Genomic DNA, 26,246 nt, shown 5'->3' with positions numbered 1-26,246 from the left:
TTTTGTGGTGGTTTCTATGGCCCTTGATTTTCATTAAGGATAGTCCTAGGACAAGAGTATTAAAGATGAATAAATAAAGAGGTAATGTTGAGGTAAGGTTGTCTAAAGGGGTAAACGAGAGAATGCTTAATTACAATCAAGGGCACTTTCACTTGGGGATCACCCAATGGGTTTTTAGCCATTTCAAGCACCCTAATTCTTAAAACACAATGCTATACAAGGGGTAATGCAAATCGGGAAACATGCATGCAACATGTGTCGTTTGAGCAATAGTGTTGTGGGGGAACGGTTTCCATTTCTCATAGTTTCATTAAGAGAAATCCCTCTATTTGTGAGAGAAACAGTGTGAGATTGCATGGGAACTATGCAAGATAGTCATCTAGGTAAATGCTCAGTGAAATTGGGCTTAAATGTTGGTTGTTATTTTTAGGGTTTAGCAGGTTGAAGTGTTAATGTGTATTTTTGAACACTCTCTAGTTCGTTGGAGACCAACATTAAAGGTAACAAGGCCACTTTGCACTTGTGGATCAGTTGTGCCGCATGAAATCACTCGCTGAAATACAACCATTTGTAACCGATTTCGAGCATACATTAGTAATCTAATGAAGATCCAAAAGGGGTGTCAAGGGGTTAGTAGGTGTCGTGTGTGGTATAGGAGCACTCTAGCTCCAATTGTGAATGGATTTTTATTGTTGAATTTATTGTTCAGTTGAATTAAGTGTTTGCTAAAATGTGGTCTATTGTCCTTTGAGCTTGTGAAGGCTAGTTTTAGGGTTCCGTCGCCAGGACATCACCATCTCCTTCAAGGAGGTGAGCTTGTGGTTGTCTCGAGGAGCAAACACATGCATTTTGGCTTGTTGTAATTCAGTTATTGCAAGGTTTTTACTCACTGAAAACAATGTATTGCAAGGGGCAAATAGTTAAAGATGTCACACAATAGTGGTAATAGAAGTGAGGAACAAGAATCCACTCCTAAAAGGCAATGGCCACATGGTTTGAGTCATTGAAAGCTGAAATGGCCCAACCTCACCACATTCGTCAATGGATAGCTCACAATGCTATAGTAAATGTCGAGTTAATGCAAGGGCTACTTCTCGAGTTCCATTTCTAGTTACAATAGTTTCCCCTAGCATCCAATCGTTGGAGTCATCTCCTACACTGCTATGTAGTGTGACATTAAACTTGACGCATCAATCTCGATTATGAGCTATAGGAGTTTTCTATTAAGGATGGGGATGATTTGAAAATCAAGTTGGCTGAATATAGGCGGCTCGTTGAGTTTTCCACTACAGGCTCTGTTCTGCTTCTTCTATTTGAGGTGCCAACAAAAAGATTTTTTTAAAAAAACATTCTTTATTTTGTCTCTAATTGACATCAAAACTTACGTTGTTGTGCTGCCGCAGGATGTGCCTGTTAAAGACGATGCTATTGTCTTCTACATGTTGCGATCGTATGTCATGTAGGACCATTATTTGACCTTAGTCAATGATAGTGCAAAAGAAATCTCTTCACAATCATAAGGCCTTCTTTGCCTGATCTTCCCGCATTACATCAAGCTTTAGGCCTCAAACATGATGGAACTATTAGCTCTTTCAAAAGAGTTTTATGTGTATCATTTTCCTCTCTTTTGTAACTTGCCGGTGGCAAAATCTTGTTGCATAGACTAGAATAGTCATGGTCAATAATAGCAACCTAATCTGTGTAAAGATTTTGTCCTTCAATGTGGAAATTCTGAGAGTACCCCACATCCCATATAGCCATATTCATGAACTTGCCTATATCCATCATAGCCAAAAGAATCTTATCTTCCATGGCTTGTAACAATGACACTAGCCTTTGCTTTAGTAGCCTTGGATCCTACTGAAGCAATAGCAGCTCCTGCAAAGGACCCACCTTTGAACCAAGCTCCATTGCTTTAGTTACATTCCCAACCATACCACTATGTCGATGTAGCTTATGTGATTGTGAACATACATGGCTACCACCTGAGTTTGACGATGATTAGGTTGCATTTATCTTAAACAAGCTACCTTCTAAATACTTCCACTTTATGCAGCACATCATTTTGTTGTTCGGATTGCCAACCTTCCATGAGTTCAAATGCCAGTTCTTGTTTTATGTGAGGTTGCATGATGAAGTCAACAAGTTCTCCCCATGTTCTTATTCAGAGAGGGGTTTTGTAACAACTTCTTTGCAAGGTTAAAATGGAGGGGGTGAGAACCTCTCATGATGTAAAGGCAACTCAAACTTAGGGTGACACCCCTTCCTCGGATCTAAAGACACAAAAGAAACCAAACCCATCCGGTAGCAACTTTCTTAAAAGAATAGGTTTTACACATTGCCATCGATTGGGCCATGTAGATGAGGAGTGCCATTGTAAGGCTTAGGGTCTCTTAGCTAGGAAACCACAACAAGTCGTGATTGTCTCCACTCTCCTTGGTCAATTGAGTGGGGCTACACCACTCGTTGCTATTCTATCTGCTTCTCTCGATACACATGGCATTGGACAATTAGCATACAGATAGCCTCATCCGCCCTCCTCTTATAATACTCTTGAAGGTTTGAGTGATTGGTCTGCTAACACCACTCCATTTGCTCTCCTTGCATCCATTCTTGGGTCTCTTGCATCCCTAGCTAGGATCATTTCCCCACCCAGGACCATTTCCTTGCCTTGACATGAGTTTCATTGGCAGAGACTTGGTGATGGCAATGCACAATGGTAGCCACACACTTAGACTAGCACCCTTAGAGTACCCTAGGCTAGTCTTGCTTTTACTTAGCATTCTTAGTTCCTTAGGCTAATGAGTTGGGCCTTGTCAAAAGTGGGTGCAGCAATGGAAGTGTAGAAGACTTTTGTAATAGATTGCACAACATGAGAAAGAGAAAACAAAAGAATAGTGCAAAGGAAAAACTTAGAGATATGTTTAGGAAATGGAATCCATATACCAAACGCCAAATAGTCGTGTACAATAGTGACTTATTGGCAGTGTGGGCATTGCCCTTTGCTCTCTCTCCAATAGAAGTTCCTTTGGAAGACTGTGGATGATGAATGATGAATGTGGAGGAGGAAGCTTAAATATATAGGCAATAAATATTGCAAATAATGCTTTAGATCGGCCAATAATAAATGTTGGTCAGTCATTCATAGAATAATGACTAGGAAAGATGCTTAAAATAAACTATAATACTAAGCCCACAAATAGACATGCCTGGACTCATGAGTTGACTAAATTGCTAACACCTTCTCTTAGATCGTGGGTGATTTGGTACAATACAATGATACAATGATAACGACTCATCATAGTCCATACAACAAAGACCACCATGTAAAGAACTACTATGACATAGAAACACAAATAATAATCGTACGACAAAGCACAGATTGATAAAATAACTCAGTTAGGGTTAGGGTAACTTAGAGACAATGAACATCGAAAATAACTGAAGTGATATAATTGCTGAATATACAATGCTCATGCAGCAAACACACTATGCAGTGAACTGAATACTAAACCTCGAACTCCTGTATCTCAAGGATCAGGGCAGGGGTAATGAGTTGGAGAGTGTGTTGTACTCTGAACGGATCCCAAATCATAGCAAGGCAGCCTCCGGATGTTGAACAGCAGCAAATGCAGCAGTGAGAAGCTGGATCTGATGCAGATGGTAGTGAGAAGAGAGAATATGCAGTAAACACAGGTTGATGAGAGAGAAAACAGCCAAACGCAAGTTGCAGATGTTGGGCGACAACAGAGGAGAGAAAATCTATCAAACATAGGCAGGACAGTTTGGCAATAGCCTATCGGAAGCAAATGCAGGGCTGTGATGATGTAGCAGGCTGTACGGCAGCAGGTTTGTGCAGGAACAACAATCGCCTGGCTGGGATCAGCTCCAAACTGCGTGAAGAAGGCTGGAAATCAAGCGCCAACTGATGTAGACAGTAATGGACAGCTTCGGTTTGAGATGTCCTTCGCGAACGGGGTGTGGGCAGCAAGCTGAAACACGTGAAATCTGCAAAAACGAGATTGTAAATTGAATGGAGAGCAACACTTATTTATAGAAAGTTTGGGCCCTTCCAAGTGGGTTTGTGCTTATGGGACACAGAAACTCTCTAGGATTGTGTTTCTTTTAAATAAACTAGGTTTTTTCATTAATTAAGCAAGTTTTGGGATTGTTTAAGTAAAGCTAATGCATTTTTAGCTTAACACCCCCTCTCAGGTCTTAAACGGTGCCATGAGAAAGATTTTTTACCCCAAGGCATCCCATCCCAAAGCAACTAGAGCATGGGACAAAGGGTGCGCGTCGGCTGCCCAGTGGCCTACTAAGATTGCAGAGGTGATGGTTATCTTACTAAGGGAGCCCAAGTGATCACTCTAGAGAGGATAGGGCATCGGACAAAGGGTGCACGTCGGCTGCCTAGTGGCCTACCAAGCCCTACAAAGGCGGATGGAATTAGCTATGTACTTTTTTTTTTTTTTGGGAAGTTGATAGGTTTAGCATTAAGTGTGGGTTCAAATCAAATTTTGTCCTATTGAGTATTTGTGCCCCAAATGAGAGAATGATAAAGGATGGGTAGACCCAAGGCCTTCACAAAACAAGCACACTATCCCTACCATTACTGGGTGTCGGTGAAGAAGAAAAATGGCTAAGGTGTGGGTATAGCAAATATGTAAAGCAAGCAAGACAAGCAATTTAAAAAAATTGCCTTGAAGTTTGCCATGGGTAATGCTATGAATATGGTGAATCCAGAGTCGGCCACTCTAAAAGACCGAAAAGGGATAAATGTGCACAGATGCATGTTTACATGAATAGAATGCCAATGCATGGGGTAATGCAAAGGGTGATGCAAGATGTCATGCTCACGCAAGATACAATGCAACGGTGCCACTTGGACAGTGCCCTCGCAGGGGAATTGTTCACTTGCCCAAGCGCCCTTTTACAATCATATCATCCTGACAGTGTAGATGAGGTTACAAATGTCCATAATATAATAAATGAAGGAATGTCTAAAAAACTGTAAGCATTATCATTGTCACTATCAAGAGAAGTAGCCGCCCCCTCTCAAACTGGAAGGGAAAGCAAGAGGGAAGCACCCTCTCCCTGTTAAGCTGAAGAAGTAGGGGAGGGTGTATCCAAACCGATCTTGGGTAATAGGTACTGAAGAACCGGCTGGTTGACCGCTTTGGTCAAAATATCTGCAAAATTGTCGGATGTGGGTACAAACTCTAGGCGGATGGTGCCTAGCTCAACGTGTTCTCTGGAAAAATGGAAGTGGACTTCTACATGCCGCGTCTATGGTGTAATGATCGGATTGCCCGCAAGGGCAATGACACTTTGGTTGTTGTAGTAGACAATGGTGGGAGAGTTGCATGGGAAATGAAGGGCCGCTAGTAAACCCCTTAGGTAAATGGCATCGGTAGTGCCATTGAAGAGAGCCTAGTACTCAGCCTCGGCTGTGGAAGCTGCCGTCTCTTGCTTACGGCTAGACCAAGAAATGGGAGCCGTGCCCAAGGTAAAGAGGCAGCTGCAGTGAGAATGCCGGGTGTCGGGGTCTCCTGCCCAATCAGAATTGGTGTACCCCTGCAAACATAAACCAGAACCATATGTTAGGCCATAAGAATAAGTACATCGTAAATAACGCAACACTCGAAGATATGCAATCCGATGTGACATCCTAGGTGCTGTGAAATACTGATTGAGTATGCTAAATCTGGCCTATGAATTAACCAAAAAAGTTTTCCTACAATAGAGCGATAGGTATGTGCATCGAAGGGCTGTCCTAGGGTATCCTTCGACAATCGTGCGAAGACCGGTGATGGAGAGTGAAGAGAAGTAGTAGAACATAGATGTAATCAGTTTGGGGGGTTATTCTTTGACTGCTCCCATAGCCCCTCTCTCTCACACGTCGCCTGCAACAATGGCGCCTTCACGTTTTTTTTTCCACGAAAAAAATGCTCCCCCCCCATTTGTCAACTTTCGGGGGGTGGAGACCCCAAGGGTCACACCCCCTTAGCCTCCAAGCCCTTTTACATTGACTTTCCTTTGGTCCTCCATCTCGGGCACTACCAGTTCCTTCTCCAAAAAACCATTTAGGAAGGCACTCTTGACATCTATCTGATATATCGGCCAACCGTGGTGAGCGGCTAGCGCGAGAAGCAACCAAAAAGATGTCAACCGCGTGGTAGGAGCAAAGGTCTCTTCATAATCAATGCCATGCTTTTGTCGAAACCCTTGTGCGACAAGGCGAGTCTTGTACTTATCTAAAGTCCCATCAGCTTTTATCTTGGTCTTGAAAATCCACTTTGTCCCGATGACTTTCTTGTGGCTTGGACGATCCACCAATGTCCAAGTCTCATTTTGGTCAATACTCTCGAGCTCTTTCTCCATGGTCTCTCACCATTGACAGTGCTAAAGAGCCTCCTGCCGTGTATCCGGCTCAGAATGCGCTATATAATCGGCTGTAAACATTGACGCAATGAAGCCTGAGGAGCAATCTGGGCAGATCTTCTAGGTCCCTTCGAAGTAGAATCCGGTGGTAGGATCCTCGAATCCTGCATGGTTTGCTGGTACCAGTAAGGTAATGGGTCTCGCGGAGGGGGACTTGGGAGATGAAGAATTTGCAAAATGGTCAGGAGCGGGAAGTAGACTAGGCTCAGTGGGCACGATCTCCGATGATGTGGAAGGAGGAATAGGATCGGAATCGTGTGTAGAGGGAAACGATGTCCCTCTTAGCGATCACCTTGTTTGTTTGAGGATTTTTAAACAAATGATAGGCTTTCGCTTCAGAGGAATATTTGACAAAAATAAGGAGATAAACTCAGGAAGTGAGCTTTCCTATCTTATCATCAGGCGTGTGTGTGTAGGCACGACACCCGAAGACTTTGAAGTGGGAAATGACAGGCCGAGAGCCAAGAAATGTCTCATACGGGGTCTTTTGAAGAAGAGCCGCAATCGGGCACCGGTTCAGAATGTACACTGAAGTGTTAATAGCCTCGATCCAAAGGTGCTCAAGAAGCTCTGCTGTGAACAGTATAGAGCGTGCCATTTCCATGACTGTTTGGTTTCTACGCTCTCTAACTCCATTCTGAGAGGGGGAGTTAGTAGAGGTGAGTTGGTGAGAGATGCTATGCTTCAGTAGAAACTTGGAAAACTCGTGGGAGAGAAACTCACCACCACTATCACTCCTCATGCAACCGACACGACAACCAGTTTGGTTATGAATCAGCAGCACCCAAGCAGAAAAATAGGTAAAAGCATCGGACTTATGCTTGAGGAAATACACCCACATGTATCTAGAATGATCATCCACTATAAAAAAAAGGTACAGCGCGCCATTCAAGGCGGCAGTGGATGTTGGCCCACAAAGATCAACATGAATCAATCTAAGAGGCTCCTTAGTACGATGTGTGGATTGGTGAGGGAATGGGGTACGGTGCTGCTTTTTGAGCTGACAAGCTTTACAGACATCGCGAGCTAGTTTTAGGCGGGGAAGGCCCTCAACCAGCTATCGGCAGGATAACTCATAAAGAGAGTCATAATAACCAATATGCCCCACATGAAAGTGTCAAAGACGCTCATTGTTCGTAGGCTCCCGAGATGTGGCTAATGCTTGGAAGCTATGGAACACGGAGCCCTCAGCTGTCGGTTCGGTTAGAAAGTGTCATGTGGTAAAGGCCATTAGGTTGAGTCTCACCGCGAGCAATCACTAAACCAGTCTGAGAGTCAAGGATCTCAACTGTGGTTGTTGTAAAGAAAATTGCTCGCCCCAACTAGCAAAGCTGTTGAACAGATAACAAGTTCACCCCAAGTTGAGGGACATGGTATACATTGTCTAGCGAAGCCAGATCTGGACCCTTGTCAGTGGCAAAACTGACGCTACCTTGAGCCTGAATCTTGACTGAGGAGTTGTTTCCTACGTGGACCCGCTTGGCTGCAGGGGCTCAGGTATAGAAAATGTCATTTATAGGAGTCATATGATGTGTAGCTCCACTATCCCACAATCCAAACAGGAGATGAAGTGCTGAACTGTGACGAGTGGGCCTCTGCGGTAACCTCGTCTCGGGAGGCAACTCACAGATGTGGACGAGACTCGCTTGTGATGCCTCTATGGAGACGATGTGGGCCTTTGTAGACTAGTTAGACAATCCTCTTGGAGTTGAGAATGTTCTCGACTGAGATTGCTGAGCGGTGGCAGTATAAGTTTGACCTTTAAATTGTCCCTTGTTGAGAAACCCTTCACCCTTCACCCGCAGTTTGCGTTTTTGCGTTTTGCGTTTAGGGTTTGCAGCCCCAAAAAGGGGCGCCATCCTAGACTGACTGTGTCTATTTATAGGCCACTCTCTCATTCATTCCTCACGGCTGATTCATTCAGTCCGTCACCTCTTCTCTCCAGCCTCTCCACTACCCTCACACCCCTTCAGGAGGACATTGCGATTCGTGGTTTGTGACTGTCTTCATCATCTTCCTTGTGCTACGGCACCCTTGTTTCCTTGTATCACATTCACTCCATGATTCAGATCTTCATCATTCCATTCATCATAGTTTCTTCTCTCTTCCCTTTTGTTCTCCATGTTTGCCGAGTTCACTCCGTGTTCCTCCCCGCCAACCCTACTGTCTCGTTGGTACGTCATCTTTTGACATGGTATCAGAGCTGGATTTGCTCACCTAGCAGCGAAGATCCTCCACTCCAGTGAAGGCAAAGACCGGTGGCGGGTTCATCATCCACTTCTCTTCTTCTTCCGTTGCATCAAAATCTCGTTTTTGCAGATTTCAGGTGTTTCAGCTTGCTGCCCACACCCCGTTTGTAGAGGACATCTTAGTCGAAGTTGTCCATTGCTATCTCCATTAGTTGGTGCCTGATTTCCAGCCCTCTTCATGCAGTTTGGAGCTGATTCTAGTCAGGCAACTGCTATTTCTGTGTAGACCTGCTGCCGTACAGCTTGCCACATCATCACAATCCTGCTGCTTGCGTTTTTAGTATTTCTCTCTTGTAGGCTATCCTGCCTGCATTTTAGTCTTTCTCTCTCCTGTTGCCTGCGTTTTTAGTTTTTCTCTCTCCTCACTTGCCTTTTTCTACTAGTTGCAATCTCTTACCACTAGTCGCATCCTCCTTCCACTGGCAGCTCGCTTCCAACCCTTCCATTGCCCTCCCACCCCTTGAGGCGGACATTGCGGTTCGTGCTTCACATTGCCCTCACACCCCTTGAGGCGGATATTGCGGTTCGTGGTTCATGGTGGTTGACCTCTTCCTTCTTCAGCAAGGCACGCTGGTATCCATGGCTTCTTTACCAATAGATGATTAGTCTACTGGGTGTTCCTACTGCGGCATGAACGGTCATTCCACCGAAGACTGTCAACATCGACCTTTGCTCCCCACCCCCCCGGAGTACATGCGTCTTCCACCAGGCACTTCTTGTGCCACCTCTTCTTTTTGGGCCATAGAGATCGTTCTGCATTGGCTATCAGAGTACTATGCTCAAGGCAATAAGATGCATCCGATGCGCACTAAGTCCTTTCGAGCACATGGAGGATTGATTGGTGCTACGGCCTCCTGGAGATCGTTGCAATGCCAGCGGTAGTTTTCTCCCACTTATTTTTAGGTACAGTGGCTTCCACGACCTACGGATCTGCAGTTCGCTCCATCGAGAGGTAGTGATTGTTTGATACCGTCTCCTTGTTAGTCTGCTTCTTCGAGAGACAGTGGCTGCTCGACTCCTTTCTCTTCTTCGACTACCCAGTCCGCTCCACTGAGAGCCAGGCGATTGTTGCCCCCTCATTGCTCAGTTTGAGCACTACCTTTCACCCTCGCCTACTCAGGGTCGAGAGGCCACCTCTGGGAGCTTTTCGGCACCCTAGATACATTCTTTGGCACGAATGGCGGTACTTCCTTCGTCATCAGACATTTCGGAGTCCGTGATCCATGGATTCCCTATCTACTTCAGAGGGGGATGTTATTTCTTTGTCCTCAGAGGGGGCATCTACTTCTTCGACTTCAGCGGGGGCTCCTTCACCTCCCATCTCAAAGGGGAAACCTACTCCACATGAAGCTCTTCACCCATCCTCTACTTTCTTGGGGTGGCTGTCTTCGACCAATCATCTCTTCTATTGATATTCAAGATCTTCAGGTACCACCTAGATTGGGACCTCGGAGGTGACGAGGCCTTCGTTTTCCTTCCAGCATGGATGCACGGAGCTCGTGGCTTCTCTCCCGATGTTGTGTTTCGGATTCTCCAGTTCACTCTGTCTACTATTCTTTACTACAGGTTCCCTTTTCGGTGGAAATCTTAGATCTTAGGGATCCTCTACATCTTCTTCCTCCTCTTCTCTTCTTGCCTTGGTCACTTGGTTAGTATGGAGCCACCTCCCGAGATCAAGTACGGGCATATCCTTATGGTTATCGGCACCACACAAAGTCCGGCATTCCTTCAATGCATTGCATGTTTTCATCATCTTTGTACTAGGGCGCTTGGGCAAGTGAACAATTTTCCCACAAGGGACATTGTCCAAGTGGCACTTGCTGCATGAGCATTCTTCAGTATGTAGCATTGCATCTCCACCTCACTCTTCTCTTGTTTCCCTTTTTGGGCATGAGAGGGGGTGTTGAGAAACCCTTCACCCTTTACCCGCAGTTTGCGTTTTTTGGTTTTTGTATTTTGCGTTTAGGGTTTGCAGCTCCAAAAAGGGGCAGCATCCTAGACTGACTGTGCCTATTTATAGGCCACTCTCTCATTCATTCCTCACGGTTGATTCATTCAGTCCATCACCTCCTTTCCAGCCTCTCCACTACCCTCACACCCCTTCAAGAGGACATTGCGGTTCATGGTTCGTGGCTGTCTTCATCATCTTCCTTGTGCTACGGCACCCTTGTTTCCTTGTATCACATTCACTCCATGATTCAGATCTTCATCATTCCATTCATCAGAGTTTCTTCTCTCTTTCCTTTTGTTCTCCATATTTGCCGAGTTCACTCCGTGTTTCTCCCCACCAACCCTACTGTCTCGCTGGTATGTCATCTTTTGACACCCCTTGCCATCACCCTGCCTCCCTTGTGTAGAGTAGAAGCGGAAGCAGAGAGAGGGGAGGACAATATAGTTGAGGTGCTCAATAGTACTGAACTGAACAGTGCTGAACAGTGAGATAGTATGAGAGTGAGTCGATGGATAGGTGTGTACCAGTGTTGTGCACACAAAGAATAAAAGAATGTATTTATACTTAGGGTACGGTACACTTACACCCGCTAGGGTGAGTTCACATGTGTGAAGTAATATATACACGGGAGATGCGTAAAGGGCCTTTACACCCAACAACCTCCCACTTAAAGGTCCTAAGCGAACCTTTAACCAACTCCCACAAGTCTAATGCAATGCTCATGTTGAGCCTTTGCAAGACTTTTAGTGAGAACATCTACAGGGTTATCTTGTGATTTGATCTTAGTCAGGGTGACTAGACCATCATCTAGAACTTGTTTGATAAAATGATACGGACCATCAATATGTTTTGTATGTGCATGAAACATGGCATTCCTAGCCAGGCATACAACACTCTGGCTATCACATCCAAGTATAGGTGTTTTGGTGGGCAGCCCAAAATCCTTGACCAAACGACCAAGCCAAACTGCTTCTTTTGAAGCTTCAATGGCTGAAATATATTCAGCCTCAGTGGTAGAGAGTGCTACTATTTTTTGCAATCTAGAGTACCAAGAAATCGCCCCACCAGTCAAGGTAAAGATGTAGCCGCTAGTAGACTTGCGAGTATCCAAGTCACCTGCCATGTCTGCATCACAATACCCCTGTAGATCTAACGTACCTTTGCCAATGCAATAGTTGACACTTGAATTCATAGAAAGTACGCATGGTAGGCTTTGAAACTATACCTTTTACAAAGTTGAAGTATTTCCTAGGGAGGTTGTTCAGAAACAATGTGACTTGATTGTCAGAGGACTTGGGAGTCCCCGTAGTGGAGAATTCGGCAAGAAGTCGCTGATACTTAATCAACTTGACTTTCAAGTCATCCCGGTTAGTGATTTTAAAGAGTTGGAGTCATGGTTAAGATTTATACGATGGATCCTATCGCGAGCCTCATAGCGGTTAGTCAAGTGTGCCCATCGCTCTAATGCTAAGTCAAAATGCTGAAGTTGAGAATGAAACTCAAACAATAAGACCTGCATTAGCTTGACAATAGCAGAGGCATTCCTAGCCTTCCATGAGTGGACAATCTCGTATGGAACAAGTGTGGGATCGGGTTGGGGTTCCAACCCTTGCACAAGATCCCATAGGTTTTGGGAGTCAAGGACATGTCTCATCAAGTTCAACCAAGTGATAAAGTTTGACCCGTTAAAACGAGTGTTATCATTGAAAGCATGCTTGGTAGAAGATGAGGTGGAACCATGAGGTGTCGAGAAAGTGGGATAAGATGGAGGTGGATGGTAAGATGGTGGTGGTGGGTTTGTTTGATAGGAAGAATGAGGGGGAAAAAGTGGGTAGGCAGAAATAGGCTAGGAGTGTCCAGTGAGTGCTGATTCATGCGGAGGCACTAGAACATGAAGGTTTCCATAAGGTGCTGATGGAGGTGGAGGCATTGGGACACGAAAGCTCTGTCCAAAGCTTGGTTAGGGCACAACAGAATGACCAAGAGGTCCACTAGGTAATGCTATAGAGGCAAGCTGTGGTACCAACTAATCAACACTTGGGAGAGACTAGGGGGGATACCCAAGCTGCAGTGATCACGAAAGTGTGTGAGAAGAAGGTGGAACACCACTAAACTGAGGAAAGGATGAGGTCCTAAAGGAGGTGCCTATGTTTTCATAACCCCTTGGTGCGGGGTGATGTGTAACATGAGGTGTTTGATAGGGGAATGCAAATGGTGTAAAAGGAAGTGGGGAAGCAGTGGAAGAATGTGGTGGGATGGGTGCGTTTTGAATTTGTGGTGTGAAAGGTGCAGATGCATTTTGTTCATTTTTACCATTTAATTATTGAAAATGAAAGTGATGATGATGATGATGCACCATGCAATGTAGAAATAGGAACACCAAATTTAATGATTTTGAGAAGTCTGGGCGACAGCAGAGAAGAGAGAAAATCTATCAAACGTAGGTAGGACATCTTGGCAACAGCTTGCAGGAGCTGGTGGCAGTTGGAGAAGAGAGAAAACTGTCAAATGCAGGTAGGACAGCCTAGAGATAGCCTGCAGGAAGCAAACATAGGGCTGTGATGATGTGGCAGGCTGTACGGCAACAGATCTGTGCAGGAACATCAGTTGCCTGGCCGGGATCAGCTCCAAACTGCGCGAAGAAGGCTGGAAATCAGGCGCCAACTGATGTAGACAGCAATGGACAGCTTCGGTTGAGATGTCCTCTGCGAACGGGGTGTGGGCAGCAAGTTGAAACACCCGAAATCTGCAAAAACGAGATTGTAAACTGAATGGAGGGCAGCATACTTATTTATAGAAAGTTTGAGCCCTCCCAAGTGGGTTTGTGCTTATGGAACACAGAAACTCTCTAGGATCGCGTTTCTTTTAAGTAAACTAGGCTTCTTCATTAATTAAGCAAGTTTTGGGGCTGTTTAAGTAAACCTAATGCATTTTTAGCTCAACACAGAAGAATAGGATCATGGATACCCAAGTAGTGGTGGGTAATCAAGCCATTGCGAAGGTGCCTTGGAGGGAACCTAATGTTGATGTTGATCATACCAGAACTCGAAATAGAGAAGAATCATAGCAGCTTGTCGTGTCTCTCAAACAACGCCTTGCAGTATACATTACTATCCTCTCAAAAATTCATTTGAGCATACGTGAAGATGGATTTTTCACCTTTGGCCAAGATTGCCAAAGCATCACCTCATGTGACCTTAGACTAGGAGGCAATCCCGCTCTCTATCACAAAACAACCCATCATGAATTTGAAAGTCAAATCCTAGCTTCAGGATTTCAAATTTACTAGACTTTAGTCGATGTGTTAAGAAGTTCTTCTCTGGAACATGTTCATGTGTACACCTATATAGATAAGGCTCACTTGCCTCATTGCACCACTCTCTCACACTCCCTCCTTGGCATTGGAGAGTCTTGAGGAATGACCACATCACCTATACTAGAAAGCGGTAGAAGAAGGGGCAGTTGAGCCCTTCCCTCGATATCAAGAAGATGGCCTCTTCTGCGCCTTGGTTGGAGGATTTGAGTCAGAGTCGAAGGAGGAGGATAACTCATTGGAAGAGTTTGTATCTTGCTTCTTTTTCTTCTCTTTTTTCTTTCTTGAAGTTGCTAGCTCCTTACAATCCTTGCACAGAGGTCCCTTTTTACCATAGTGTTTGCATTGGGCCTTCGACTTCTTTTTCCAATCACTTCTCTTGGAAGTTGCAAATGCCTCATATTGGAGCCACCATACTTAGATGGAAGCCTTCCTCATAGTTACAAAGACACCTCATGCTCAAGCAACATTGAGTACATATGTGTAAAGCTCATTGACGTTGATTTTGTGTAAAGAAATGCCCTAACACAGAAACACAAATACAATCATACAACAAAGCACAAATTGATAACATAACATAGTTAGGGTTAGGGTAACTGAGAGACAATGAATACAATGAATAATTTGAAATGAGTGAATTTGAATAATAGAATGCTCATGTAGCAAACACAATATGCAGTGAGTGAATAGCAGAACGTGGAGCTCTCATGTCTCAAGGACCGAGGTAGAGATAATGAGCTGGAGAGTATGTCGTACTCCAATGGATCCCAAAACATAGCAAGGCCGCCTTCGAAGATATTTGGTAGCAACAAACACAACAATTTGGATGCTAGATCTGCATCAGACATGCAGAGGAAATAGAAAAGCTGAAAATGCAACCTCCTCCAAGGTGTAGGCAATAGGGAGTATGACTCCGGGACAGTCAAAATGCAGCAGAAGATGTAGGAAATAACATAAGAAGATCAAACACCACCACTAAAGTCAAAATGCAGCTTATGTGGTGCGACCAACTAGGCGATGGTGCAGATGCAGCAAATGCAGCCTCAAAAAAGCCGCCAAGCTGAAAACACACCCTCTTGGGTATGGGTGTGAGTTGGTGGCGGTAGTAGTTGGTGAGAATAGTGAAGAGAAGGCCGTAATTGGTGCCAGATGGGTGTAGACAATGTGGGCAGCTTCGGCTAAGATGTCCTCTGCGAACAGGGTGTGGGTAGTAAAGATCTAGCGTTTGAAACTTGCAAAAATGAGATTGGGCTAAGTGGGAGGGCAAGTTGTCTACTTGTAGAAAGTTTGTGGCCTCCCAAATTAGGGTTTACATGTGGGACAATAAAACTATCTTGAATTGTGTCTGTTTAAAAGAAATGGTTAGAATTCATCAATTAACTTGAGTTTTGGGGTTTAACGAAAGCTAATGGTAATTTAGTTCAACACCCTCTCTCAAGCTCAAAACTGGTACCAAAAAGGGATCGCAAACAAGCCCAAAACAAGCCCAAGTCCCTTTTATCTTCTCTTTCCCAAGGGGTCCCACCCCAAAGCAATGAGGGCACTGGGCAAAGGTTGCATGTCGATTGCCTAGTGACCTATCGGAACTATAGAGACAATGGTTATCTTACCAAGGGAGCCTAAGTGTTCACCCTAGAGAGAATAGAGCATTAGGCAAAGGGTGTGCCTCGATTGCTCAGTGGCCTACTAAGTCTTGCAAAGGCACATGGAAACGCAATGGACTTTTTTTTTGAGGGCTCTTGTTGTGTTTTCCAAAAGATTTATCATTAAGTGAGGGTTTTCCAAAAGTTTTTGGTTGATTGAGTAGCAATGCTCCAAAGGGAGAAAGGGATGGCTAGCCCCAAGATCTTCACAAAACAAACAAGATTGTCCCTAGTACTACTAAGTGTTGATGATGATAGCCTGCCTATTTTAGTCTATCAGTTTGTCATCTCTTGATAGTGAGCTTTGACTATGTTTTACAAAGATTTGTCAGGTAGTTTTGAGTTTGTGCAGCTAGTTTCCAGCCCATGCCACCTTTTGATTGCTCTAAGAGTGCCACATCAGCATTATCACTGCTATGCCAACATTTTTGGCCTGTCTAGCTGTTGCCGACTGCATTTAATGCAGTCCACCAGCTTTTTGAGTTTTCAGCCATGAACAGCTGATTGGCTGGTTGGTGGCAGATTACTTTTCTTTTCAGTTGGTTTGTTGGTGGCTGCAATCTCCTCCATCTCCAATGTGGACAGCAGGCTGGATATTCTCGGTCTCTATCACCATCACAATCGGTGCTGCTGTCATCATTTCAGCTTGATTGGGTGCCCTCACTGATGCCTCGGGCTGCATGCAGGGACTGATCAGTCCACTCCTTTATATTCAGCATTCTTTTTCAGTTAGTGCAGATTTCTTTCCTTCATCTCTCTCTTCCTCTCTCTCTCTCTCTCTCTCTCTCTCTCTCTCTCTCTGTGGTCTCTTCCCTTGTGCACTCTCACATGGTATCATTGTTAAACTTAGTGTATGGAGGTACCCCTTCGAGAGGAGATCCCCTAAGCTGAAATCACAGATTTTCAGCCATTTGAAGAATCGGCGAAAATCTTTATTGGATATGAAATCACTTTTTTGATGTTTAGTCCAGTGGTATTTTTATGGGCATTTTATTTATTGCAATAGGGTTTTTATTTAAAATTACTGCAGTTCATTTGCCCTTTGCAATTCAAGTGGGCCATCTATAGTTCTTTCTTCGCGGAGGTATAATTGATTTCCACAATTCGGAACCATTTACAACAAAACAAGATTTTTGCGGGTGTTTGCAGGTCTTCAAGATGTCTTATCATTGATTCAATGGCTTTGATGACTCTGATGAGATCTTTCATCACTCCTTTGAAAGACGGTAGGAACATTCAAGAAGACTGGAGGTCTATAAGTCCTATTGTGTGGTCTTATTGTTTGGATCACCATTCTTCTTCTCCTCCTCCCTCTCTCCATGTTTCCCATCGAGCTTGTTCTATTGGCTTTAAATTGCCTCACATGGCACCATTTGTTCATGTGCTTGGTCTCCCTCCTCTACCCAAAGAGGATCGGCTATATGGTTCCAACTATTCACTTTGGTTGTGTAAGTTGTGTAAGGTGGGATGTATCCTTGACACTTCGATCTTTGGGAGCTTGTTACCCTCCCTATTCCTCGTCTTGTGGAGGATCCTTGTGTGGGAACAACGATGGATTGTGCAACCCTCTGGGATCGGCTCAATTCTTGAGTTTGATCCTTCCTTTTTATGAGCTTGCAGGATCTGTACTAGTGCATGTTTGCAAGTTGAAAATAGTAGCGGAAGTATGGTCAAAGCTTCTCCCTATGCAGCTTTCTTTAGGAAGAAGCCTTCAGTCTTCCACTTTCACATCTTTGGGTGTGATGCATATGTCCATGTGGACTAGAAAAAAGAGGGAGCAAACTTGACCCCAAGTTGAGAAGCTTATCTTCGTGGGCTACAACATGACCATGAAGGGCTATCGGCTCTACAACCCAAAGAAGCGAAAGATCAAGGTGAGCAAGAATGTGAATTTCGATGAGGCTGTGGCCTCCAAAGATCAAATTGATGTTCCATTGTTGCAGATGGTTCTTCGTCATTGATTGAATCCTTCCCCCCCCCCCCCCCCCCCCCCCCAAAAATAAAAAAAATAAAAAAAAATCCAACAACAAAAATCAGCCCCTCCTCTTCCTTCTAGGTTACCCATTAGCACCCCTTTGTCGTTTGCGGCTCCTTCCCCTCCTTCCTCTTCTACCCCATCTCCCTTTCCTTCTCCCCTTCGATCTTTGACAGCTCCTTCTTCTACCTTGTCATTGAGTATTTCTACCCCTACCCATCTCCTCAGGTTTCTTGGGGATTGAGGCATTAAGAGGGGGGAACTTTCTTCATTGGATGAGGGGGATTTACCTTCCCTTAGTGAGGGGGAGTTCCTTCCACTGTTTTGTATCACAAAAAGACGTCCATCCATGATTTCTCTTGAGAAGAAACTTCGGATGCTCAATGTTGATGACTCTCCTTCCATGAAGGATCACACAAACAAACTAGAGGATATGAGGGATGAACTTGCTTCCCTTAGTAGGACTATCTCTTTAGAGGATATGGCAATGATTCTTTTGACTCAATTGCCATCTCCTAAGTTCGATGTGTTCTACACCAACCTTCTAACATCGAGGGCCCAAGAGTCTCTTCTTTGGAGGGGCTTGCCATACTAGTCTTTGAGCATGATGAGCGGCTCAAGGAGGTTGGTGCCAGTGGATGCGGGTCCACAAAGGCTTTCATAGCAGGTTTGAGAGGAAGAGAGTAGAAGGTGAAGCCAAAGGCAAAGAAATAGGAGGACAAGAAAGAAGACACATAGGATACTAAGAAGAAGCCCAAGTGCCCACACTGTGGGAAGGCCTCATCCGGAGAAGTGTTGGTAGAAGTACCCCATTTGAAGCCTAAGGAGGGGTCTAAGGATTCAAAGGCTACCCTAGCAAGCATGGAGTCCATTTTTGTCCATGTGTTTGAGGTGGAGGATACCACTCTTCTTTCTTCTTCTTCTTCGAAGCCTTGGCTTGTGGATAGTGGAGCTTGTTTCTATGACTTATTGCCGAGATTGGCTTTAGGACATGAGATCCAAGGGGGATCTGTCACCATTGGTGATAACTCTTATGTCCTTGTTCTTCTTGATTTCCCTCCTATTCACATCCTTTTCCCTAGCTACTTGAGGGGCAAGCAAGATAGATAAAGTTCCACAGATAGGTGCATTGCGATTGCCATGACTGTAGAGGAGTGCAAAAGCAATGATTGCGATGTTAAAAAGCTGGTGCTGGGAATGAGAGAAGGATACACATGATTTCCTTTGCATTGTCATTTTGAGCTTTTTTAAAATGTATTTTCTTTTTCAAATTAATATGTTTGGGTGTATTTTAAGGAGTTAACTTAGGCTGCAAAATTATAGTGAAGTAAGATTTAATTCAGGCCCTAATGTTACTTGTGCAAGAATAGGCAGGCTTCTGCTGTAATAGAAGTATAACAGCTCAGAAAATTGTAACAGGCAAATTGAAACATTGAGTTCATTGCTCTGTTATAATCTTCTAGTAGGTGCAGAACACACATATTTGTCAAGGCAGACGTTATTATGCACTATATTACAGCGATGTTCAAACTTTCAGCTGCAAACACTCTTTTTCATTTTGACAAAGATGCTGAACTATTTAATGTTTTACAATGACAGGCAGCTTCACAGGGATCCAAATGTCTTGTTTTCAGGCTACAAGCTCCCTCACCCTCTGCAGTACAAAGTGATTATTAAGGTAGGTGAAGTACCTTCACTTGGATGTGTTTACTTGCATGTTTTGAAACTTGGAGAGCACATTTTATTGGGGTCGCAGATTCAAACAACAAGCCAGTCTGATCCAATAGCAGCTTATAAGCGAGCAATCCGGGATCTTGACAAAGAACTCACTTATCTCAAGCAGGCTTTCGAGGTTGGGATCTAACCTCTTGACTTTATCATTCTAATGCAAGATGTGTTTATATACATGGATCAAGCTTTCCAAAATCTTGAAATGAGATATTTTAGATATACATAGATCAAGCTTTCCAAAACCTTAAAAAATGAGATATTTTGGGCATCGTGGTCTAAAAACTGCGATGCTATTATCTAGTAGCCATGATATTATTCACATGGTATTTTACAAGTATAGTTCTAAAGATTAGATCATGTTAGTAGTATGGATAACCTCTTGCACAACACTCAAAAAACTTTTTGACATTCGTTGATCTTTAAAAGATGTAGTTCACATTTCGTAATTGCAATCTTGGCCGTATCCTCTTAATTGGTGGAATGTTGCATGGGTTTGATCCCCATTGGACTTGACAATGTTATATCAGGGATCTTTATGGACCATTATATTGGCGTACTTGGTCATCCTATATATTTGACCTGAGAGCAAGTTCCCTTCATCTTTCAAAACCACTTGGTGGGCTGGCTTTTTGGAGCAAATGGTGATATATTATTTAGACCTAAGCAATGTGCCTTTTGTCATTATATGAAATCCCTTTGAGAAGGGGACTAGTGCGGTGTTCACTAGAATGACCATGTGCAACTTTGTGATGATCTATCTAGTTATGCTAAGGATTTTTTGGTAGTTTATTTACTTAGGACTAGTTTGCAAGTCTTGACCAAATTGAGGATCTAATTGGCAACGTTGCATCTAGGAAATATTAGATTTACTTGAGATTGCCAGAAAAGATAAGGTATAAATTGTGAGGATGCTATTAGGAGCATCAAGAACTCGGTTAGTTGCATCCTTACGGTCTATAACTTTTTGTATAATCCCATGTACTTTGTCAAGTGACATATCCTTGGACATTTGGATGGCGCTAGTAGCATTGGTCATAATGGTTATGAAGTGGCTTAGTGGGAATGCACTAAGTACACTTCAGGGTTAGGGTAGTCGATTCCTATTTATAGGACTCAAGGCCCTATTGTGCATATTATGGTGTGATCACCACTCGTCAACTCTCGATCCATTGTTTGACATATGCATGTTTTAATTCAGCCTTGAAATCTGCAATTTTTGCTTCTGAAGGTCTAGTGAGTAGCATGTCATCTACATAAAGAATGATAATCAGCAAGTCCCCCCTCTTCATTCTTAATGTATAGAGTGGGAGCAGTTGGACTATTTTTGAACTCTTTGCTGGCCAAATATGCATCAATTTTAGCGTACCATGCACGAGGAGTTTGTTCAAGACCATAAAGAGGTTTGTTTAGCTTGCATACCTTGTGCTCTTTCTCCTTCACCACGAACTTTGAGGTTGTGGCACATAAATATCCTCATGCAAATCCCCATTCAAAAATGCTTTGTCTTAATGTCCAATTGATGTGCCTTCCAACCATAATTTGCAGCCATAGCAATTACACATCTCACAATACTCATACGGGATGCAGGAGCAAAAGTCTCTTCATAATCTATGCTTTTCTTTTGTGCATAGCCTTTTGCTACCAATTGTGCTTTGTATATGTCAATGGTACCGTTAGCCTTTTGTTTGAGTTTAAAAACCCATTTTGTACCAATGGCCTTCTTGCCAAGTAATAAATCCACAAGATTCCATGTAGAGTTAGTGGCAATAGAGTTTAACTCATCTTGTATGGCTTGCATCCAATATACATCTTGTTGAGCTTCGTCCAAGGAAGTAGGCTCATCATCATCCAGTAGTGAGCTCATAAATACATGCTCATCACAATCATCTACTTCTGTAAAATTAGCCAAATGGGCTCCCCTTGCATCATGTGTCTAATAGTCCTTCTAGTGCGTTGAGCTAAAGGAGTATCCATTTTACTCTCATGGAGAGTTTGTAACAGCCATCTCGGGACTGTTTTTGTTGCATTTACAGCAGCCCTTTCATGTTGTATTGTATCTTCCACAGGATGTGGCAAACTATCATCAGTACCTTGCTGTCTAGGCACACATGGTGCAACAACAGCTTGTTGTATTATGTCTGTCCGGCTATTTACAGTAGGTACGGGCTCCAAAGAAAGTTGCAAGAGATCCTCAAAGACATCAATAATGTTATGTGTTGTTGGCATTTGAAACTAATCATGTGAAAATACAACATTTTCAGCAAATATTGCATTCCTATTGAGAAAAAATTTCTTTGTGCGTGGGTCATACAAACGATAGCCCTTGGTTTCCGAATTGTAGCTAGTAAATGTACATTTTATAGCCTTGTTATCAAGCTTCCCATGAGGCTCTTTCGGAACATGTGCATAGGCTATGCAACCAAACACCGGAAAGTAGTTAACCTTGGGTTTCTTGCCATGCCAAGCTTCAAATGGGGTGATCGTCTTTAGTGCCTTAGTGGGTGCACGATTTAACACATGATGTGCACATTAAAGGCCTTTTAACCAAAATTTATGAGGCAGCCCCTTGCTTTTGAGCATACATGGAGTCATCTCCATAAGAGTGCAATTCTTCTTTTTAGCAACACCATTTTGCTAAGGAGTCATTCTAACAGTGACTTGATGTCTAATGCCATGATCAAGCAAATATGTCTCAAAAGTACAAGACATCTACTTTCCCCCCCTCTATTTGTGCAAATTGTTTGCACTTTCAAGCCAGTTTCAACCTCAAGCTTTGCAATAAGGTGTTTAAAATGCATAAACACATCGGATTTTGCTTTCAGCCCATACACCCATATATACTGCGAGTAGTCATCAATAAATGTAACAAAGTAAAGATGACCTCCAAGTGCACGTGTCGTTATGGGACCACAAACATCATTGTGAATAAGCTACAATTTTCAGACAGCACACTCTGCACCATCCTTTTTGAAGGGAAATCTGTGCATCTTACCAAAAATATATCCCTCGCATGTATGAGGAGGTGGAGTCTCCACTGGAGGCAATGTATCTACCATATGACACCTTTGAAGGGTCATCAAACTCCCAAAACTCATATATCCATAGCGGGTATGCCATAGCTCTGCATTCTATATAGCAGGTGATAAGTATAGTGACTGCTAGAGCATCATGAGATTGTGTATCATAGGTATCCAACAAATCAAATCCTTATATAGGGTCCCAAGCAGCTTGAGTGCATAATCCATCTCCTTGTCTTTAACAATGCATTTGTCATCCTCAAAGATGACCTAAAAGCCACGCTTGTTAAAAGGAGAGAGAGACAACAAGTTCTTTGTAATGCTAGGCACACAAGACATCTAGAAGCATGAAGTCAGAACCATCTACATTAGTAATAATGATTGTCCCAATGCCACAAACATCATAATTGCTGCTGTTCGCACATGTAACATGCTTCCTAGCAAGGACTGAATGCAAAGAGAAAAACAAACACTTCCTAGAAGTGATGTGCTTTGAAGTTCCACTGTCAAAATACCATGTTTGTTGCGTTTCACTAGCATTAAATGCTGAATCAACCATTGAAGAATCATAATTGCAAGTTAGAAATGCATAGTCCTTCTCCACGAAGTTGATTGAAGCATCACCATCAATAGATTTGCTAGCTGATGTCTCTTAGACAACCAAACTGGAGTCCTCTTTCTTCTCTTTGGCTAATCTCTTATGACATTCATCAATATAGTGACGTGGCTTCTTGCAATAATGACATTTTCCCTTCTTTTTAGACTTTTCTATGTCTTGGACAGCCTTATTTGATGGCTGTCCCGTATCACCCTTTTGCTGATTTTTTGTATTTTGTGTGATGTTTACCAATTTAGCATCTTGAATGATTTTATTCACATTGAGTAGCAGCTTGCACAAATCTTGTTTGTGAGTAAGGTGATTTATCATGCTATCACTCTCATCTAGGTTCATTTGGCCAACTCTCTATGGAGATAAGATATTCTGGCCTCGTTACATGTTGCAAACATATTCTCAAGTACATCCAATGCTGATTTTGAGGTCTTATATAATCGGATGTGTGAAATATTTAATCTTTTTACTGACAAGGCAATCAAAGAAAGTGCCTGTGCATCTTTTGAGTCCCATCTCCTTTGATCCTTGGTAGGAGGGGCAGCAACACCATCAGCTTGTCCTCAATTGTTACGCTGAGGTGTTTGAGGTGCAAGACCTTCAATATGCAAGTTTGGATTACTTTGAGACCTTTGTACCTACAGCTCGAATGCCCACTATTCTAGCTATCTTAACTCTAGCTGCTCATCACCATTGGCCGGTTTATTAGATGGATGTGAAGTTGTCCTTTTTGAATCGAATCTTGGAGGAGGAAGTTTATGCCTCACAACCTCCTAGTTTTCTTGTGCAGGGAACAGAGGCCCATATTTACAAGTTGTGGAAGGTCCTCTATGGCCTCAAGTAAGCTCCTCGAGCTTGGTACGAGAGGATTGATCACTTCTTCTTATAGAGTGGATCCTTCACTTCTTCCTTGGTTTGGAGATTTATCAGATGACCCAAGGCAACTTTATTTCCCAGCACCAGCTACGAGAGGATTGATCACTTCTTCTTATAGAGTGGATCCTTCACTTCTTCCTTGGTTTGGAGATTTATCAGATGACCCAAGGCAACTTTATTTCCTAGCACCAACACATCTCTAAGTTACTTTCAAAGTTCGGTATGACCGAGTGTTGGCCTATTTCTTAACTCATGGACCCTAAGTCCAAGTTAATGGCTGAGAAATGTTGAGATCTTTAGAAATGTTGAGATCTTTTGAGAAATTACTAGAGAAGGTTAGAGAAAGCCAAGATGAGAGAGAGATTTGACTTTCTTCGCAAGAAGTGACACTTATTGGCCAAACAACTATACTAGGGTTAAAATTGATACCAACTGACCCTTGAAGCCTAGCTAGCATAACTTATTACAATTTTTGCCTTTGACACACACTACATCCTTAGGATGGCCTATTACCGTGAAATAATTGCTATGTGCATCACATGTGCTAAACTCCCAAAGATGCTAATGAAATAAAATAGTTGGTACCTATGGGGTAAGGAATGCAAATGCAAGGCTATCACGGGAGTGCCAATCCAATGGATTTTAGATAGCCGGGCATACATGCTATGATGGGATAGCCAGGATATTTTGGTGGAAGCATGATTTTTCATGCTATGGTTGGACAAGGACCGCATACGGGAATGAATAGCACAAATCCCTATGGTATGCAGCAACCAATGCATGGTGTGCCAGGCCCAATGTATTCGGGTATGGTTGGAAATATGTAAAACCCTATGTATAGCAGCATTGGCTTGATGTTTGGGGCACAAAGTAGCATGTTTGGTACTGCATCTACATCCCTGAATGCTTATGGGGCTCACGGAATGAATGCTGGTAATGCAAATGCTCCATTTGGCTTTGGTTTTGATGTAAATTCAGCTAATGTGCCTTTTTTGCAGCAGCCAATGTATGACAACTTGACACCCAAAGGGGCAGCAAAAGACTATGACGAGGGTGGAAAGACAGTGAAGTTTGAATCCTCCATTGGTGTACAAGATAGGTTGAAAGCTTTGACTTTCATTTAGCAGTTTGATGCAGCCTATTCAGGTGGGAACTTCACGGAGTCCTCAAAGATTTAAAATGCATCCACTTTCTTGAAAGGGAATGCATTACAGTGGTGGTCAACTCTTTTGTTGCAAGGTTGAGCACCATCAACATGGGTACAATTCAAGTAAATGTTTGCATCGAATTGGTTGACAAGTACCTTTGAGGTGGACGTCACGATAGCTTGGAATAAGTTGGATGCTAAGGAATGTAAGGCTGATGCATTGTCATGTAAGCCACAAATTTTAGTCGTCAGCATGGTTTATCACATTGAGTTAGATGCCATGAAAGAGCAATATGTTGCTGATTCGAATTTTGCTAATGTTTATGATCAGCTTTGCAATGGCCAAAGGCATGAACACTTTGTGCTAAGAGATGGATTTTTGATGATGCATGGACGATTGTGTCACAAAGTAGTTAAGGCCTAGAGTTATCACTAAAGGTGATGCTCCTCTGTATGCACGACACATAAGTATTGATACCACGGTCAAGGCAGTGGAACATTTCTTTTATTGGCCAACTTTGAGGCATGATGTAGAACAATTTGTTAAGACATGCATTGTATGCCAGCAGGTAAAGCATGGTGGGCAAAGGATGTCGGGTTTGAGAATATGGGTATCACGTTGAAATTTTGATCATCCTTCCATCCGCAGACAGATGCTTAGTTTGAGGAAGCAAATTCCACAGTGTTAGATCTTTTGAGGTGCTAAGTTTCATACCAGAAGACATAGTGGCAGCAGTATTTGTCCTTGGCTGAGTTTGCTTACAACAACACAGTACATAGTTCTATGGGCAAAGCTCCATTTGAGGTGGTTGAGGGTGGTAAGAAGGTACTACCTATTTTGTAAATTAAGGATAAGATCTTTGAGGTTGATCGTTATGTGGAAAACTTGGATGTAGCCTATGCATAGATAAAATATGCACTTCAGAGATCGCAAGAAAAGCAAAAGAGGATAGCTGATCGCCACAAACGTGCTTTCAGTTTGCAGAGGGTAATTATGTATTGCTGGGTTTTGAAAGGGCAAGGTTGAAAAAGATGAAAGGAAGAGAAAGGTTGTATCCCAAGTTGAGTATGAGATGTTGGGAATAAAGGCTCATTGTGCCTTTTACCGTGTTCGGGTGTGAACGCACCCTTCACTTCTTGTACTTTATATATATTGTCAAAACCTAAAAGTGGTACACTAGTCTTTGTACCGAACATCAAGTGTGTCGTGTTCACTCTCCTCTCTACTGCTCTCTACACACTTTGCGTGTGTTATTAGTTGCATTCACTCTCAGCTCAGCAAACTCTCCA

The 26,246-nt window shown here is 43.2% G+C and overlaps 1 protein-coding gene across 1 annotated transcript in view; it reads left to right on the top strand.

Moving 5' to 3' along the window:
* LOC148034831 (DNA-directed RNA polymerases II, IV and V subunit 11-like) overlaps nucleotides 1-26,246 on the top strand; it is a 66,817-nt gene that overhangs the window by 4,974 nt on the left and 35,597 nt on the right. Inside the window, exons 3-4 of the mRNA XM_087680580.1 lie at nucleotides 19,179-19,253; nucleotides 19,332-19,427. Of these exons, the coding sequence (XP_087536706.1) occupies nucleotides 19,179-19,253; nucleotides 19,332-19,427 (171 nt within the window). The remainder of the gene's footprint in view (nucleotides 1-19,178; nucleotides 19,254-19,331; nucleotides 19,428-26,246) is intronic.

Source organism: Lygodium microphyllum, chromosome 6 (assembly GCF_053477565.2).
Source record: "Lygodium microphyllum isolate KBCC chromosome 6, Lygodium_microphyllum_v1.1.10, whole genome shotgun sequence".
Taxonomy (NCBI): Eukaryota; Viridiplantae; Streptophyta; class Polypodiopsida; order Schizaeales; family Lygodiaceae; genus Lygodium; species Lygodium microphyllum.
This window is presented reverse-complemented; position numbering and strand designations above follow the sequence as displayed.